General features: G+C 47.0%; 1 protein-coding gene across 1 annotated transcript in view; it reads left to right on the top strand.

Moving 5' to 3' along the window:
* AGBL1 (AGBL carboxypeptidase 1) overlaps nt 1-19,867 on the top strand; it is a 1,396,462-nt gene that overhangs the window by 225,723 nt on the left and 1,150,872 nt on the right. Inside the window, exon 6 of the mRNA XM_075345952.1 lies at nt 16,411-16,448. Coding sequence (XP_075202067.1) covers nt 16,411-16,448 — 38 coding nt within the window. The remainder of the gene's footprint in view (nt 1-16,410; nt 16,449-19,867) is intronic.

The following is a 19,867-nucleotide window of genomic DNA, read 5'->3' as shown; positions in this document are numbered from 1 at the left end:
GACGGGGTATGTCGGGGCCCCTAGGGGTGTGGTTGGGGTTGACGGAGGATTAACCCTTACCATTTGGTGTTCCTGAGCCAGTGTGGGTAACGGCTGGGAGCAAGTTGGGGTTCACCAGGGTTTTGGTAGTTTCAAGGACCTTACCATATTGCAAATTTTATTGGTTATGTATTCTTGTTAATAAAATGGCTGCTATGGCCAAAATCATCCAAAGATAAATTTGTGTCCGTGTAATTATTTTAAATAAGAAATGGGAATGGAGGTGTGGGGTAAGGAAGGAAGACCGGAGTCAACAATTCCAGGGTCAAGAGGTATGACAAAGTTAGAGGTAGGTGGAAGGTCCTTAAAGATGATTTCAGGGAATTAGGTTGTAAGCTTAAAGCATGGACCTCAAAGGTGGTATTTTCGGAAATACTACCTGTGCCACGAGCCACACCAGAGAGGCAAAGAGAGATCAGGGAGGTTAACAGGTGGCTCAGGAATTGGTGTAGGAAAGAGGGTTTTGGGTTCCTGGAGAATTGAGCCGACTTTTCAGTTGGCTACAGATTCTATGCTAGGGATGGGCTGCATCTTAATGGGGAAGGTGCAGCTCTGCTGGGGCAGAAAATGGCTAGAAGGTTGGAGGAGTGTTTAAACTAGGAATGGGGGACGAGGGTATTCACTTTATAGAAGGGGAATGTAGTGCAGATAGTGACCAGGGCACAAGTAATGAAATTGGGGGTGGTACGGGGGGAAGGGTTAGGACAGTTAATACAGTAAGCAGGAATACAGGTACAGAGTCATACGTAACGTGCATGTACACTAATGCCTGAAGCCTCACAAATAAGGTGGAGGAATTAGAATTAATATTGTTGGAAGAAAATTATGATATAGTGGGGATATCAGAGACATGGCTGGATGAGAGCTATGACTGGGCTGTTAATTTACAGGGTTATAGCCTATTCAGGAATGACCGTACAAATAAGCGAGGGGGAGGTGTGTGTCTATATGTAAAATCGTCCTTAAAACCCATCCTGCGTGACAACATATGTGAGGGTACTGAGAATGTAGAGTCCCTATGGGTGGAGATAAGGGGGGGGAGAATGAATAATAAAATACTGATAGGGGTGTGTTATAAGACGCCGAATATTATGGAAGAGGTAGAGAATCTCCTCATAAAGCAAATTGATAAAGCAGCGAGTCTCGGAGAGGTAATTATTATGGGGGACTTTAACTATCCTGATATAAATTGGGGAACAGAAACTTGCAGTTCCAGCAAAGGAAATAGATTTTTGATAACAATGAAAGATAATTACCTTTCACAAATGGTACAGGACCCCACAAGAGGGGGAGCACTACTAGACCTTGTACTAACCAATAGGCCAGACCGCATATCAAATATACAAGTTGGGGGTTACTTGGGGAATAGTGATCACAAAATAATAAGTTTTCATGTATTCTTTAGTAAGATGTCTAGTAGAGGGGCTACAAGGACACTAAACTTCAGGAAAGCAAATTTTAAACGGTTGAGAGATGATCTTAGTGCAATAAACTGGGATGATGTACTAAGTAATAAAAGTACACAAAGCAAATGGGAGACTTTTATGAGCATCCTGAATAGGGCTTGCGCAGAAAATATACCCTATGGGAACAAACATGCTAGAAATAGGAGGAAACCCCTATGGCTAAATAGAGCTGTAAGGGAAGCAATAAAAGAAAAACAGAAAGCCTTAAAAGAATTAAAGAGGGTAGGTAGTGATGAGGCATTATATAATTATAGAAAATTAAATAAAATATATAAAAAGCAAATTAAGTTAGCTAAGTTTGAGACAGAGAGACTCATTGCGAGAGAAAGTAAAAATAATCCTAAAATATTCTTTAACTACATAAACAGTAAAAAACTGAAAAGCGATAGTGTTGGCCCCCTTAAAAATAGTCTTGGTGAAATGGTGGAAGGGGATGAGGGTAAAGCCAACCTGCTGAATGACTTTTTTTCTACGGTTTTTATACAAGAAAATGCCATGGCAGATGACATGACCAGTGATACCATAAATTCACCCTTGAATATTACCTGCTTAACCCAGCAGGAAGTACGCCGCCGCCTCGAAATCACTAAGGTTGACAAATCTCCGGGCCCGGATGGCATACACCCCAGAGTACTACAGGAATTGAGTTCTGTGATAGATAGACCATTATTTTTAATCTTCTCAGATTCCTTAATAACAGGGTCGGTACCGCAGGACTGGCGCATAGCAAATGTGGTGCCAATATTCAAAAAGGGGACAAAAACTGAGCCGGGAAATTATAGGCCGGTAAGTTTAACCTCTACGGTTGGTAAAATCCTTGAGGGTTTCTTGAGAGATGCTATACTGGAGTATCTCAAGAAAAATAACCTTATGACAGAGTATCAACATGGGTTTATGAGGGATCGATCCTGTCAAACTAATTTGATCAGCTTCTATGAAGAGGTAAGTTCAAGTCTGGACCAGGGAAATGCAGTGGATGTTGTGTATATGGACTTTTCAAAAGCTTTTGATACGGTGCCACACAAAAGGTTGGTACATAAAATGAGAATAATGGGGATAGGGGAAAATATGTGTAACTGGGTTAAAAACTGGCTCAGTGATAGGAAACAAAGGGTGGTTATTAATGGTACGTACTCGGACTGGGTCTCAGTTCATAGTGGGGTACCACAGGGGTCAGTATTGGGCCCGCTTCTTTTCAACATATTTATAAATGACCTTGTTGGGGGCATGCGGAGTAGAATTTCAATATTTGCAGATGATACTAAACTCTGCAGGGTAATCAATACAGAGGAGGATAATTTTATATTACAGGGAGATTTATGTAAATTGGAGGATTGGGCTGAGAAGTGGCAATTGAAGTTTAATGTAGATAAATGTAAGGTCATGCACTTGGGTAGAGGAAATAACATTTATGATTATGTACTTAATTGTAGAACACTGGGTAAAACAGACACAGAAAAAGACTTGGGTGTATGGGTGGATGGTAAACTTCACTTTAGTGGACAGTGTCAGGCAACTGCTGCCAGGGCTAATAAAATAATGGGATGTATTAAAAGAGGTATAAGTGTTCATGAAAAAAATATAGTTCTACCTCTGTACAAGTCACTAGTGCGACTGCACTTAGAATACTGTGTACAATTCTGGTCACCGATATATAAGAAGGACATAGCTGAACTGGAGAGGGTGCAGAGAAGAGCGACCAAGATTATTAGAGGAATGGGTGGGCTGCAATACCAAGATAGGTTATTAAACTTGGGGTTATTTAGTTTGGAAAAACGAAGGCTTAGGGGGGATCTAATCACAATGTATAAATATATGAGGGGACAGTACAGAGACCTTTCCAAAGATCTTTTTACACCTAGGCCTGCGACTGGAACACGGGGGCATCCGCTATGTCTTGAGGAAAGAAGGTTTAATCATAATCACAGACGAGGATTCTTTACTCTACGAGCAGTGAGACTGTGGAACTCTCTGCCGCATGATGTTGTAATGAGTGATTCACTACTAACATTTAAGCAGAGCCTGGATGCCTTTCTTGAAAAATTTAATATTACCAGTTATGTATATTAGATTTTATGACAGGGTATTGATCCAGGGAACTAGTCTGATTGCCGGATGTGGAGTCAGGAAGGAAATTTTTTCCCCATTGGAACTTGTTTGCCACATTGGGGTTTTTTTTTGCCTTCCTCTGGATCAACATGTTAGGCTACGGGTTGAACTAGATGGACAAAGGGTATGTGCGCACGTTGCTTTTTACCTGCTTTTTACCTGCTTTTTTGCTGCTTTTTCTTCTGCGCTGTTTAATGCCAAAATGGATGTGTTCTTCTATTCAAGCAAAGTCTATGGGAATTTGGGTTTCTTGTTCACACTATGTTGTTCAAAATGCTGCCTTTTTGTGGCAGAACTTTGGTCAAAAACTCAGCTTTTCAAAGAAGCAACATGTCAATTGTTTTTGCCATTTGGGTTTTGCACTGCAAAGCTGAGTTTTTGACCAAAGTTCTGCCACAAAAAGGCAGCATTTTGAACAACATAGTGTGAACAAGAAACCCAAATTCCCATAGACTTTGCTTGAATAGAAGAACACATTCATTTTGGCATTAAACAGCGCAGAAGAAAAAGCAGCAAAAAAGCAGGTAAAAAGCAGGTAAAAAGCAACGTGCGCACATACCCTTAGAGTCTCCCTTCAACCTTAACCCTTTCACGACCGGCCGATTTTTCGCTTTCCGTTTTTTTTTTTCGCCATTCTTTTTCTGAGAGACGTAACTTTTTTATTTTTCAGTCAATATGGTCATGTGAGGGCTCATTTTTTGCGGAACGAGCTGTACTTTTAAATGAAACCATCAGTTTTACCATATTGTGTACTAGAAAATGGCAAAAAAATTCCAAATGCTGAAAAATTGCAAAAAAAGTGCGATAGCACTATGGTTTTTGAGATATTTTATTCACTGTGTTCACTATATGGTAAAACTGATGTGTGGGTGTGATGCCTCAGGTCAGTGCGAGTTCGTAGACACCAAACATGTATAGGTTTACTTTTATATAAGGGGTTAAAAAAAAATCGGAAGTTTGTCCGAAAAAAGTGGCGCACGTTTTACGCCATATTCCGTGACCCGTAGCGTTCTCATTTTTCGGGATCTTAGGCTCAATGACGGCTTATTTTTTGCGTCTCGAGCTGACGTTTTTAACGGTACCATTTTTGCGCAGATGCTACGTTTTGATCGCCTCTTATTGCATTTTGCGCAAAAGTTGTGGCGACAAAAAAACGTCGTTTTGGCGTTTGGAATTTTTTTGCCGCTACGCCGTTTACTGATCAGATTAATTGATTTTATATTTTGATAGATCGGGCGTTTCTGAACGCGGCGATACCAAATGTGTGTATATTTTTTATTTTTTTAACCCTTTAATTTTTAATGGGGCGAATGGGGGGTGATTTGAACTTTTAGGTTTTTTTGTTTTTTTTTAATTTTTTAAAACTTATTTTTTTACTTTTTTTTTTTTTTTTACTAGTCCCCCTAGGGGGCTATTGCGATCAGCATTCCGATCGCTCTGCAGTATCTGCTGATCACAGCTGGAAGGCTGTAAACAGCAGATACGCTGTCTTTCTCTTTTGCTGTGCCCCGGGCACAGCGAAAGTGAAACCAATTCATGTGTAGTACAGGAGTCATCACATGACCCTGTACTACCATGACAACTATCGGGAGTCACGTGATCGCGTCACGTGACTTCCGGTTTCGGCGGTAAGTAAAACTTTACCGCGATTGCGCTTATAATGGCGCTGTCATGTATTGACAGCGCCATTATAAGGGGTTAATCGGCACGAGCAGATAACGATTCTGCTCGTGCCTAGCAGGCACTCATCTCAGCTGTGAAAATCAGCTGAGATGTGTGCCGATCGCAGCATGCTGCCGCCGGAGGACCGCGGGCAGTAAGATTATGTCATTTAGGACGTAATTTTACGGCCCGCGGTCGTTAAGGGGTTAAAAACTATGACTATGATGATGATACTATAGGTGATTTAGCCTTTTATAGAGGTATTTAAATTGCATGGTTTCTGGCTATTGTTCCCAGGACTGATTGAAGTCATTTCTTATCTTGACTGCATGTGATACTCCTGGTTTTTTGGCCCTTGTATATATACATTTTCTACCAATTCGCAATTTATTTCCTATTTGTGGCTTGGCTTTACTAGTGTACTTTGTTGAATTATGATAATTATTATACACTTGTGGGTACAGGATCTTGTTTTTTCTACATGTTTTAATTGTTTTTAAATTGTATTTTTGTACTGCTAATAAAGGTTCTTGTATATTTCATTGTGGGTTGTGCGTCATATGCAATGTCTCTCCTCCCTCTTTACCCATTACATGTTCCATTGCATTATCAGCACCCCTTTTATTGATTTATTTTGCTATTGTGGTGCATTCTCTCTCCCCCCTTGCTGTATATTAGTACATGGACTGTATGGGGCACCGTGTGTCACTGTGTAATGCCCTCTCGTCTGCTACACCTATATACCTGTTTAATAACTGGACAGATCTATGTGTGAGAGGACTGGGCTTACAGGAATGTGCTCAGCATGCCATAATATAGATCTGTCTGGCAATGGTGCCAGGCTCCTCAGATGCGGCAGCTGGCAGCGTGTCAGAATCACACATGTAGTAGACCCGCTCTCTCAGAGATTGAGGTTTAATTAAATTAAGTGCTTTGTGTGGAGGAGCCGAGCTCCCCTCCTTCCAGGGGTCATCCCATGAATAAGGCTCAGTATAACCTCGAGTGCTGCCCAGCCTGGCACCCGGCCTGGGCGTCTTAATTGGAGCAGGCGCCAGCCTCCTGTATGCAGGTGCCGCTGTGCAGGTGAACAGTTAACTCCAGGCCTTGTCTCTGTCGGGCCTGACGTCTGTGTTTATGTAGTAACCATAGTAACATGACCTCCACAACGAAGATGCGGAATTGTACAAATAAATGAGATCAGGCCGAGCGCTTTTTATTATCCCATGCCGATATCATGGTGCTTATCACTCATCTGCTATAATTCAGTTTTCTCAGACATTTTATTTTATCTAGCTCATTGTTTATTAGATCAGCTATAAAAAAATTGATATATTTTCACATCTGTTCCTGACATCTCAGAGAATTGTACAGCCAGCAAGATGGACTAACATAAAGCATCTGTGTTATTGTATGTTCACTATGCCCCTGTAATGGGGACCTCAGAACGAGCCTGCAAAACCCACCTTACACAAATGCACCCCTAAGGCTGTGTTCACATGCACCGTTTTTGCAGCAATCAGCTTATTAGTACCAGTAAAAGCTATCAGATTTCACAGTCTCATGCACAGACTTGTTTTTTTTTTTATTCCTCACTGAATTTGAGGCCTGCAAAATTTTGAAATCTGCAGCATATCAATTCTTTTTCCAAAGGTTCTGCAGGGAAAAGCCCATGGAAAGCCATGAAAAAACATTGCCAAAAAACCCTGCATTTTTGGTGAATAAAATAATTTTTTTAACCTCTTCTCGACCTTGACTGTACCTGTACGTCCAACGCAGTGTCTGTACCTTTAATGCGGGCTCGTGCAGTGAGCCCACATTTTTCCCCACACATCGGCTGATATAATCAGCCGACATGTGCAGCTAACAAGCGTGTGTGAATCAGAGATCCTACCGCTTCTGTTAAAGGGAACCTGTCTCCAGATTTTTGCTCCCTCATCTGAGAGCAGCACAATGTAGACATACCTCCCAACTTTTAAAGAAGGAAAAGAGGGACAAAGTTACGCGCGCCGCGGCAAATTTTTAGGCCACGCCCCCTAACCACACCCATTTCACAGTCACGCCCATATCCACTCCCCATCCACACCCATTCAGCACAAACACGCAGGCAGCCGGCGGGCCTCCAGCACGGACACGCAGGCAGCCGGCGGGCCTCCAGCACGGACACGCAGGCAGCCGGCGGGCCTCCAGCACGGACACGCAGGCAGCCGGCGGGCCTCCAGCACGGACACGCAGGCAGCCGGCGGGCCTCCAGCACGGACACGCAGGCAGCCGGCGGGCCTCCAGCACGGACACGCAGGCAGCCGGCGGGCCTCCAGCACGGACACGCAGGCAGCCGGCGGGCCTCCAGCACGGACACGCAGGCAGCCACAGTGAGGCGGCCGGTCGCCCGCACAGTGAGGCGGCCGGTCGCCTTCACAGACAGGCGGCCGGCCGCCTTCACAGACAGGCGGCGGGCCGCCCGCACAGAGAGGCGGCCAGCCGCCCGCACAGAGAGGCGGCTGGCCGCCCGCACAATGAGGCGGCGGGCCGCCCGCACAGACAGGTGGCGGGGGGCGCCCGCACAGACAGGCGGCAGGGGGGCGCCCGCACAGACAGGCGGCAGGGGGGCGCCCGCACAGACAGGCGGCAGGGGGGCGCCCGCACAGACAGGCGGCAGGGGGGCGCCCGCACAGACAGGTGGCGGGCCGACCGCACAGACAGGCGGCCGGCCGACCGCACAGACAGGCTCCGGCCGGGGGTGAGGGGGGAGGGAGGGAGGGAAATCAGCGCTGGGGAGATTAGTTTACTGTACCAGCAGCAGCACAGGCAGCGCTCCTCTCTATGCCACGTCTACTAGGATGGTAGGAGGGAAAAGCAGGGAGGCGGAGAGAGAGTGGGTGGGCGGAGCCCGGGAGCCGGCCGTCCCGCCCATGGCAACGGGACAAACAACGTAAAGCGTGAAAGTCCCGCTGTATCCGGGACGGTTGGGAGGTATGCAGCATGTTAGAATGTGTACATAAGATCCCGCTGGTGGTGGCCGCAGCTTATAGGCCCCAAATCTGGTGACAGGTTCCCTTTAAAGTGAACCTGTCAGGTGCAATATGCACTCAGAGCCAGGAGCAGTTCTGGGTACATATTGCTAATCCCTGCCTAACCGTCCCTGTATACACTAGCATAGATAAAGAGATCAAGAACAAATATTTTTAAAGATCTTATATCTTATGCTAATGAGCGCGGGGACTAGTCACAAGGGCGTTACTTCACTTGGCTAGTCGGCTCGCATAGCATGTTAGCATGTTATTACGCCCCTGTGTGAGTACTAACACGCTATGTGAGCCGACCTGCCAAGTGAAGTAACGCCCTTGGGACTAGTCCCCGCGCTAATTAGCATAAGATATAAGCTCTTTAAAAATACTTTTTCTATAGATGCCTTTATCTATGCTAGTGTATACAGGGACGGTTAGGCAGGGAATAGCAATATACACCCAGAACTGCTCCTGGCTCTGAGTGCAGATTGCACCTGATAGGTTCCCTTTAAAGGGAAACTGTCACCAGAAATTTAGCAAAAAAAATAAAAGATTCCCCTCTGCAGCTCCTGGGCTGCTTCTGGAAAGGTTCCTGTTGCTATTGTGCCCCCTTTGAGACTTAAAATAATACTTTATGAAGTCTTACCTTTTTGTATGCAAATCTGTTTTTATGGTCACGGGGGCGGGCTGCCTGGCGTCCGTTATTCCCTCTCCTGCCGTTGTACGCTGTCCCCCATTGCTCATTTCCATACATGAGGACGCCTTCCTCATGTAACTGTCCTCCTGAAGTTTTGTGCATGCCCAGTGCCACTCTCGCCGGACTGAGCACTGTGCAAAGTGTGAACGCTTTTGAGGTGATTGCGCAGGCGCGAGATTATGGGCGGCGCTGTGATTGTCATCAGCAGCGTCATCCAAGTACCCGCCCATAATCTCGTGCCCACGCTTCTCACTCTGCCTCCACCGTTATGCGCAAGCACTGGCCATATGAACCATGTTACCTATTACCGTGGGCGCGAGATTATGGGCGGCGCTTTGATTGTCATCAGCAAAGTCATCCAAGTACCCGCCCATAATCTCGTGCCCGCGCTTCTCACTCTGCCTCCACCGTTATGCGCAAGCACTGTCCATATGAACCACGTTACCTATTACCATGGGCGTGAGATTATGGGCGGCGCTGTGATTGTCATCAGCAAAGTCATCCAAGTACCCGCCCATAATCTCGTGCAAGCAGTAATAGGTAACATGGTTCATATGGCCAGCACTTGCGCATAACGGTGGAGTCAGAGGGAAAAGTGCGGGCACGAGATTATGGGCGGGTACTTGGTTAACGCTGCTGATGACAATCACAGCGCCGCCCATAATCTCGTGCCTGCGCAATCACCTGAAAAAGCGTTCACATGCGCAAAACTTCGGGAGGACAGTTACATGAGGAAGGCGTCCTTGTGTATGTAAATGAGCAATGGGGGACTGCGTAAAGCAGCAGGAGGTGGAATAACGGACGCCAGACAGCCCGCCCCCGTGACCATAAAAACACATTTGCATACAAAAAGGTAAGACTTCATAAAGTATTTTTGTAGGTCTCAAAGGGGGCACAATAACAACAGGAACCTTTCTAGAAGCAGCCCAGGAGCTGCAGAAGGGAATCTTTTATTTTTATTGTGAAATTTCTGCTGACATGTTCCCTTTAACTGGTAGAGGAGCCAGGATAAAGCAGAGCTGAAGCTGTTGGGAAGCTAGGACCCAGCAGCTCCACAGGCAGGAGACCACTGATCGGTAAGCTAATAGAAGCCTGCAGATGTCACTCTGCATAGGTTATTGCCACTGCTATCTGCAGGAGAGAGAAGTGCTGATTGCACGGTCTCCTCAGCGTCCTGATCCCCGTGTGTCTGCAGCAGTGAGAAGCCGCACACAGGGAATCAGAGAACAGCTGCAGGGAAACGCAGGCTTCGGGACTGGGGATGTCCGCTCTGGGGGAGGGGGGGGGTCGGCTCTGGTGCAGGGGGGGGCGGCTCTGCTGCAGGGGGGTCGCTCTGCTGCAGGGGGGTCGCTCTGCTGCAGGGGGGGGTCGCTCTGCTGCAGGGGGTGATTCATACCTCAGCAGCAGTCACAGGAGTAGGTGCGCGCTCGGCTCTGTAATGAATAGAAGGGAGAAACAGCGAGGCGGGGCTACAGTGGGTGGGTGGAGCCCGGGACAAACAGCCTCACGGGCGGGACCCGGGATCAAAGGCTCAGAAGAGGGACTGTCCCGCTGTATCCGGGACGGTTGGGAGGTATGATGTAGAGACAGAGACCCTGAATCCAGCGATGTGTCACTTACTGAGCTGTTTGCTGTCATTTTGATAAAATCAATGTTTTCTCTGCTGCAGAACTAGCAGTTATACAGAGCTCATGAAAATGCTGGACTACCTGGCTGCAAGTAGTCCTCTAATGATAATCTATTGCTGATTAAACAGTGATTATATCAAAACTACAATAAGCAGCTCAGTAAGTGACATCACTGGAATCAGGATCTCTGCCCCTATGTTATGCTGCTGTCAGATTAGGTGGCAAAAACCTCGTGACAGATTCCCTTTAACTAGTTAAATTAGAGATTGACAGCAAGATACGCGCTGGCAGTGAGCGCGCTGTTCCCTGTCGTCATCAGCGGCCCCGTGATGCGATTGTCGCGGGCGGGGAGGAGGCCGCCGCCGCTGCGCTCTCGCTAACGCTCGGGTCCGGCGCTGCTGCTGCTGCTCGGTGGCTCAAGCGGTGGGCCGGATCCGGGGACTCGAGCGGCGCTCCTCGCCCGTGAGTGAAAGGGGATGGTTTTTGGGGTTTGGGAAGTCGGTCCGTGACGCCACCCACGGTTTGTAGTGAGGTTGGGACACCACCGCTGCTCTGGACGGGGTTCCCGGGAGCGATGACAGGGAGCTGCCGAGATGTTTCTCTTCCCTCCGTGGGTAGGGGGTTTTGGTGGTCCTGGGGCCCGGTGAGGGTGACTGGGAAGTGGATGACAGGGTTTGGTGAGGTGCAGGGTCGCGGGGGCAGCACGGTGCCAGGTGGCACGGTGGTACTCACTCAGCCTATAACGTATATGGAGTCTCTGGTAAAACAAACGGCTGGATGGACGGGTCCCGCAGCCGGCTCTGGTGGTCACTCCCGGTAGGTTGGCGGTGACTGCCTTTCCCTGCACCTGTAGTGTGTTTTCGGCTCCGATGGCTTCCCACCGGTAACCCGCTCCCCAGCGTGGATAGATGCCGAGGGAGCCCCTTTTGCCCGCAGGCTCTGGCCCTGAGAATTGTAGCCTTGGTGGTGACTGTTTTTCCCTTCACGGTTGAGCGGTTGCCTTCAATCGGGTCTTTGCTGCTGGGAAAACCCGGAGGTTCCCGTCGCTAACGGATTTGACTGGTTTTACGATGACTCCAAGCCTGGTCGGGGTCCATAGGCCCTGTCGGATGGTGCTGGCTTCTCTTCGCTCCCCGGTTCGGTACCGGCGGGCCACCACCCGACCCCGGTCCTACGGTTCCGCGTCAATCGGCCTCTCCTGCAGACGGTCACCACCGTCTGCCAACCTTGCTGTATGTGCCCGGGCCACGTACCCGGACACGGTCAGACTCCTCCACTACCACTTGTTCCACTCCTCTCCAAAACTACACGTTCCCTAACTCCGACTTCCTTTCCCGCCTTCAGGACTGTGAACTCCCCAGTGGGTGGGGCCAACCGCCTGGCTCCACCCCACCGGGTGTGGACATCAGCCCCTGGAGGGAGGCAACAAGGATTTGTGTATGACTGATGTGACTAGCCGGGGTGTGGGGTGTGTTTTTGCAGTACCTGTGACGTCCTGGCTTGTCCAGGGCACCACACGATCATGGGGCACCGATGGGTTGTCATGACAACTGGGGTGAGCTGATGATTCCTGTCACTATCATGATGAAGTTCTTGTGAATCCTGACAGAGCGCAGACATTCACAGAGGAACAACATTTTTGCTGTTCAGAGGGATGCTGAAGCACCGCTATCAACAGCAGAAGTGATTGGACAGTGCAGGGATAAAGTCCCCTAAGAAGACTAGTAAAATCAATAAAAAGTTAAAAAAAAAGTTTTTAAAAATATGAAGAAATAAAAAAAATCACCCTCAGTTGCCCCATTGAAACTAAAACTATTAAAGAAAAAAAAAATACACATAATTGGTATCGCCGTATTCAGATATGCCCTTAGCAAGAAAAAAAAACAAAACACCAGAATTACGTTTTTTTTGGTCACCGCAACATTGCAATAAAATGCAATAATAGATGATTGTACATTGCATCTACCCAAAAATCATATAATTAAAAATGTCAGCTAAGGAAGCAAAACATAAGCCATCACTGAGCCTCAGATCCTGAAAAATGAGACTGCTACAGGTCTAAGAAAATAGCTACAAAAGCGCAGATCTTTTTTTGACAAACTTCTGAATTTTTTTTCACCCCTTAGATAAAAGTAAAACTATACATATTTGGTATCTACAAACTCATACCATACTGACAAGAGGAATCATACTGTCAGGTCAGCTTTACCATATAGTGAACATGGTAAGTAAAAAACCCCCAAAACAAACATGGAATTGCACTTTTTTTTTGCAATTTTACCGCACTTGGATTTTTTCCCTGTTTTTCAGTACAATGTGTGGAGAATGAATGGTATCATTGAAAAGTGCAACTCATCCTGCAAGAAACAAGCCCTCATACAGCTATATTGGCAGAAAAATAAAAAAGTTATGTCTCTTGATAGAAGGGAAGGAAAAAACAAAAACGAAAAATGGAAATATGTCAAAATACACATGTAAGTTGCACCCCAAAAACAAACAAAACAAAAAAATGCCGTACAAAATGCCAGAAACATTGCTGTCAAAAAGCACGCAAAATTTGTCTCCAAAATACTCAAAACAATATAAAAAGGCAGCAGAGATTTTGGGATTTTTATCTGGGGAGAATGAAACAAAACTAACTATTTGTGGCTTTGGATCAGTAGTAGTATGACTGGAGGAGGAAGAATGAAGATATGTTGAAAAGAACAAGTTGCCTATAATGAAGCATGGTGGTGACTCAGTGATGCTCCAGAGCTGCTTTTCTTCCTCTGGCTGGAAACCTGTAGTATGTGAAGGACAATATAGATTCAATCTAGTATCAGGAAATCCTAGAAGAAAGTGTCATGCCTTCTGTTAGAAGATTCAATGACACTCAAACTTCAGTTTCCTAACAGGATAATTACAACAATACCTCAAAGACCACTTCAATTCAATACACAATAGTCAGTGTACAGTTTGTATAACTGCAAATTTGGTGTCTCTTATAAATAACTCAACACACAGCCATTACTGTCAAAATTGCTGCCAACAAAAGTGAGTACACTCCAAGTGAGAATGGCCAAATTGTGCACAATTAGACATTTTTTTCTCCCCGACATCATGTGACTCATTAGTGTTACAAGGTTTCATGTGTGAATGGGGAGCAGGTGTGTTACATTTAGTGTTATCACTTTTATACACTCTTATACTGGTGACTGGAAGCTCAACATGGCACCTCATGGCATAGAATTCTTTGAGGATCTGAGAAATAGAACTGTTCCTCTACATAAAGATGTCTTAAGGTATACGATTGCCAACACCGTGAAACTGAGCTGCACCAAGGTGGCCAAGACCATACAGTGGTAAGACAGGTTCCACTCAGAACAGGCCTTGCCATAAGTGCACATACTCAGTGTCATTTCCAAAAGTTGTCTTTTTCAAATATACATATAAGTGCTGACATCATTGTTGAAGAGGTTAAAGGGGTCGAGGGTCAGCTTTTCAGTGCTCAGATCATGTGTTGCACATTGCATCAAATTGGTCTGCATGGCTGTTGTTCCAGAAGGAAGACTCTTCTAAAGATGATGCACAAGAAAGCTTGCAGATTTCTGAACGCAAACAGACTAAGGACATGGATTAATGCAACTATGTTCTGTGGTCTGGTGAGACCAAGATAAGCTTATTTGGCTCAGATGGTGTTAAACCTGTATGGAGGCATCCAGGTGAGGAGTGCAAAGACAAGTGTTTCTTGCCTACAGTCAAGTATGGTGGTGGGAGTGCTTTGGTTTGGGGCTGCATGAGTGCTGCCAACTGTAGGGAGCTACAGTTGATTCCGGGTACCATGAATGCCAATATGTACTGTGACATACTGAAACAGAGCATGATCATATTTCTTTAAAAACTAGGCTGCAGGACAGTATTTCAACATGATAACAAACCAAACACACCTCCAAGATGACCACTGCCTTCACTCAGGGTGAAGGTGCAGGACCTAACCACTAAATGAGCATCTGTGGGGCATCATCAAATGGAAGGTGAGGGAGAACAAGGTCTCTAACATCCACCAGCTCCGTAATGCCATCATGGAGGAGTAAAAGAGGATTCAGTGGCTCCTGTGAAGCTCTAGTGAACTTCATGCCCAAGAGAGTTAAGGCAGTGCTTGAAAATAAAGGTGACCACACAAAATATTAACACTTTGGGCAACAGTTTTGACATTAACTGTGTACTACGTTATTTACTGTAGAAGGCACACCAAATTTACACTCTCGTGCAAGCTGTTTTCTGACTACTTCACATTGCATCAAAGTATCATATCTTCAGTGTTGTCCCAAGAAAAGATGTAATAAAATATTTACAAAAATGTGACGGATGTATTCACTTTTGTAATATACTGTATGTGCGTTTTAAACACTTATGAACACACAACACAATATTAATATCACAAAAAGGCTTTTATGTACCATAGGTGGGGCTAAATCATGCAGTGGAAGGTGGTGGGGTCTAAAGGTTGTAGAAAACAGCACTATTGGTGGTCTCCACAGCACTCAAGCTCCTGAACTCTCTCTGCTGTCATGGTGCACGCTGCACACCTATTCTCCCCTTGATCAGACCTCTATTTACATTGCAGGGCTGCTGTGTTGCACAGGTGATCTCTGGAGCAGGCAGGACCGTCTAGTTGTGTTCCATTCTCTGTTGTGCCAGGACCGCTGGGCAGGCTGCATAATTCTACATCTCTAGCTCAGAGTTGCTCATTGGCTGGTGGATCTAGTGATGTCTAGTGCTGCTTCCTTGAGGTTCAGGACAGATTATTGCCAACACTCCTCCTCCTTTGCTGCATGAAACCAGGAATATTTCAGGAAGGGGGCATTTTAATCTAATGGGAAAGTGTTGGGGGCTCACATATTCGAAACAAATCTGTCAGCAGATTTTTGCTATTTAATCTGATAACACCATAATGTAGGGGCATAGACAATGATTTCAGTGATGTGTCACTTGGTCAGTAAGTTACTGTAGTTTCAATACAATCAATGTTTTATCAGCAGGAGATTATCACTGCCGGACTAAGTGTATGTATCCAGCGTCGGACTGGCTACCGGAGGAATCTCCAGTAATGCCAGGCCTGGATTCAGTTATCTGCATTGCGCTCCGGTGCTCTCAGCTGCAGCCTGGACTGATCTCAGAGTTTGCAGGACTGCACCGTGAGCGCCGAGTGATTGATTCCCCGGCGATTGCGGTTCAGTTCATAACAGCTGTGGACAGGCCGGGCTGCAATTCGGAGTTCAGGCGAGAGCACAGGGGATCAGCCCGGCATGTCTTCAGCTGAACTGAACCGCAATCGCGGGGTAATCAATCACTCGGTGCTCGTGGTGCAGTGTAGGCTGCAGTCTGGAGGTCAGGTGAGAGCTCCAGAGTGCAATGCAGGTATCTGAATCCAGGCCTGGCATTACTAGAGATTCCTCCGGTAGCCAGTCCAACGCTGTATCTATCGACCTGGAAAATAATGAGCCATGTTCTTTCTGATGAAATATGTAGAGGGGCAATATCTAGTTACACAAAGCACTCAATTGAGCCTGTAGGATGGGACACGAAGTAGGTATCAATATATCTGATCTACTTTCTTAAAAACAAAAAACCTCTAATGTTGTTTCCACCCAACCTGTTGCTCTATTTTTACTCTGTGACATGTTTACAGGGAAGGAAAATGTGTTAAATGTCTGTTGGAGGTCACACACACTTTAGAAGTGCTGAGACAGGTGAAGAGGTTTCAGACACTAATAGGAAGTATTGACAAAACTGACTTTCTTTTCTCCTTTTATTATCCTTAGGGCGGCTATTGGAGCACTCACAGCTCTCCTCAAATCAAGTAAGTGTATTTTCTCTGTGCTCTGGAAAGGTTTGCACTGCTTCAGTATAAGCCAGTTCTAGAAGTCCAAAGTAATTATTAGGCTTCGAGAAATAGAAAGCATAGGATTCAATGTATATCTCATGTACATCTTCCAGAAATAGCAGAATGGGTAAAAGAGGGTACGATCATCTGCAGCTTTATGTATATTTGAGCAAACCAGTTTCCATTAGGGTAAAATAGTTAAGATCTGATGCATCATTTTTGTCTCAATCTTTGTATTTGTTGCCGATTTAAGGCTGCTTTACACGCAACGACATCGCTAACGAGATGTCGTTTGGGTCATGGAATTCGTGACACACATCCGGCCTAGTTAGCGATGTCATTGCATGTGAAATGCACGAACGACCGTTAACTACCATATCAAAATGACTTACCTAATCGTTGATCGTTGACGCGTCGTTCCTTTCCCGATTATGGTTGCTGTTGCAGGACGCAGGTTGTTCGTCGTTCATGAGGCAGCACACATCTCCTATGTGTGACACCACAGGAACATCACCTTACCTGCGGCCGCCCGCAATGAGGAAGGAAGGAGGTGGACGGGATGTTCGTCCCGCTCATCTCCGCCCCTCCGCTTCTATTGGGCGGCTGCTTAGTGACGCCGCTGTGATGCCGAACGAACCGCCCCCTTAGAAAGGAGGCAGTTCACCGGCCACAACGACGTTCCTAGGCAGGTAAGTAGTGTGACGGGTGTAAACAATGTTGCGCGCCACGGGCAGCGATTTTCCCGTGACGCACAACCAACAGGGGCGGGTACGCTCGCTAGTGTACTGCCCCGCGGGCTCGGCTGCGACCGCCGAGCCGCTCGGATCCATGCTCGTACTGCGGGTGGTGGCTCGAGCCTCTCACGGACCCGGGGGTCACGTCGCTCTGGAAGGGAGTTGGCGCTACACGCGGGTACTTGGGTGAGGAGTTCCACGGCCGGGGCCGCGGTGGTTTGGTTTGGGATGTAAGTTGTGACGCCACCCACGGGTTGTGGTGATTGTAGGCACCACCGCTGCGGTGAAGGTATGGGGGTTCCCAGGAGCAGTGTAATGGCGCAGCTAGGTGTTGACCCCTCCGTGGGTAGGGGGTGTTGGTCCCGGGGCCTGGTTGGCGAGGGCCGGGGTGCAGGATGAAGTGTTGCGGTGCAATGCCTGATGGCACTGTTGTACTCACTCTGACACAAGACCATGGAGTCTCTGGTAAACCAAACGGAGCAATGAACGGGGCCGGCAGCCGGCTGCAGCTTGTCCCAGAATAGGTTGGTGGTTTCTGCCTTTCTCCTGCACCTCTGTGTGTAAATGTTTGACTCCTATGCCTAGACACTGGTAGTCCGCTCCCCGACTTGTATATGCCGTAGGAGCCCGTTTGCCCGCAGACGCTGGCCCTTTGGGTCTCTATGCCTTGGCGGTGGCTTTACCCTGTATGGTTGGGCTGTTGTCTTCTAACGGGGCTTGTGTGGGATAGGTCCTTAAGTCCAGTCCATAATCAGTTGATTTGACTTGGCCCTGTCGGTTCAGGGCTTTGTACTGGGCCTGAGTACCCTGCCTGGTGCTCCGGTATACAGTTGGCTCCCTGGTTCGGTTCCGGCGGGCCACTACCCTGTCCCGGTCCCTTACAGTTCCACCGGTCATCTTCCCGGTCTCCTGCAAGCGGCCACCACCGTCTGCCTCCTTGCCAATGGTGACTGGGCTCCGACCCAGCCACCCGGTAGTCTCTTGGCAGACCTGGACACAGGACTGCCCGTGAACTTGACTGCTCTACACCTCCTCCTGACTACTCTCTTCTAGAACCTGAACTTGACTGTGTGTTTTCCCGCCTCCAGGCCTGTGAACTCCTCGGTGGGTGGAGCCAACTGCCTGGCTCCACCCCCCTGGTGTGGACAGCAAACCTGGAGGGTGGTGACAAGGTTTTTAGTTTGACTGATGTCACCTAACCGGGAGGGGGTGTGGTGTTGTGTGGGACTACCTGGGACGTCCTGCTAGTCCAGGGCGTCACATTAGCGATATCGATAGCGATATCGCTGCGTGTAAAGTGCCCTTTAGGCTCCAAATTCATCAAAATGATTCATGACTTTGGTGCAAAGTCTAAAACTGGTCTTTCCTCCTGTCTTCAACTAGTTGTACAACTTTTGGTGCCAAATATTGCACAATGGCGCAATAATATGCAGAAATTGCATAATACACCAGGGTGGACTGCATCTAATGTTTACCCCTTTATAAAGAATGATACAATGAAAGAAAACTGCCATGGTAACCGGAGGGACCTGTTCACATTTGAGGTGGACCATGTTACTAGTCATGAGAATCTGGAGACCTCTCGTTAAGGATGGGTATTGTCCTTGTTTTTGGAGACAAGTGGCAGCTTGAGGTCTGGAACCCCTTATCTTTAGGACTCTGCATTTAAATGTTATTTTGGTTCCTTTGGCACTGAAGTAGTTAATGCCAGTTTTTCTGTTAGTAGCTCTCCTGCAGTTGAGGTCAGCTGAACCTGCTTTGTAGTTACACCCCCTTGTGCTTTAATAGCCATGTCTCCCCCCCAGCAAGCTTTGCTGACTATAAAAACCATTTGTAAGAAATCCGCCTTGGTGGAAGGAAGCTTCTACGGATTGTCCTGAAAGTCGTAAACTTTCCATTTTTGGTTCTTTATTCCCTGCTTGTCTTTCCTACCCTCTTGTCTCTTTAGTGCAGTGGTGGGTCTAGTGAACCTAACCCGCCTCTCACTAGTAAGGGCTTCTATAAGGTTTTCGCAGGGACCCAGGGTGCTGCTTGGTGACAGTTGTGGAAACTGTATAGGGACTGGCTAGGAGAGTAGGGACGGCTCAGGTGAGGTTAGGAGGTGTCCATCTACCTTCTCAGTAATGCCAGGGCCCACCGTTGTTATTGTGTCCCCAGTGTTCCTGATTGTCTGTGGTGTTTTTAGGTTTAGTTTTTAGTTGTCCTTCAGACCTAGGTTGGACTTGCACCAAAAAGCAAATCACATTTAAAATCCAGAGTCTCACGAGGCAATGTGAGAGTCCAGTCCCAAACCTGTCACAAGTTTCCTAATGATGAGATACACATGGCGACTGCACCACTGGGCTCATCCAAGGTCATTGATCATGCGCAGGAACAAATATTTTAATTTAGCCAGGGCTTGCAGCAAAAAAATGTCTGCTGGGAATCTCCCCTCTGACTTCTTTCCACTCATCTTTTCTAAATACTGTAGGTCTCTTCCTATATGCATATAGGAAAAGTTCATCTTTTTACATACTGTATTGTCTTTAAGGCCTCCTTCCCACGTCCGTGTCTCCGGTACGTATTTGGTCTGTTTCCTCACGTGCCGGAGACACGGGCACACGTAGACCCATTAACCCCTTCAGCCCCCGGGCACTTTCCGTTTTTGCGTTTTTGTTTTTT

This window comes from Anomaloglossus baeobatrachus, chromosome 4 (genome assembly GCF_048569485.1).
Source record: "Anomaloglossus baeobatrachus isolate aAnoBae1 chromosome 4, aAnoBae1.hap1, whole genome shotgun sequence".
Classification (NCBI taxonomy): domain Eukaryota; kingdom Metazoa; phylum Chordata; class Amphibia; order Anura; family Aromobatidae; genus Anomaloglossus; species Anomaloglossus baeobatrachus.
This window is presented reverse-complemented; position numbering and strand designations above follow the sequence as displayed.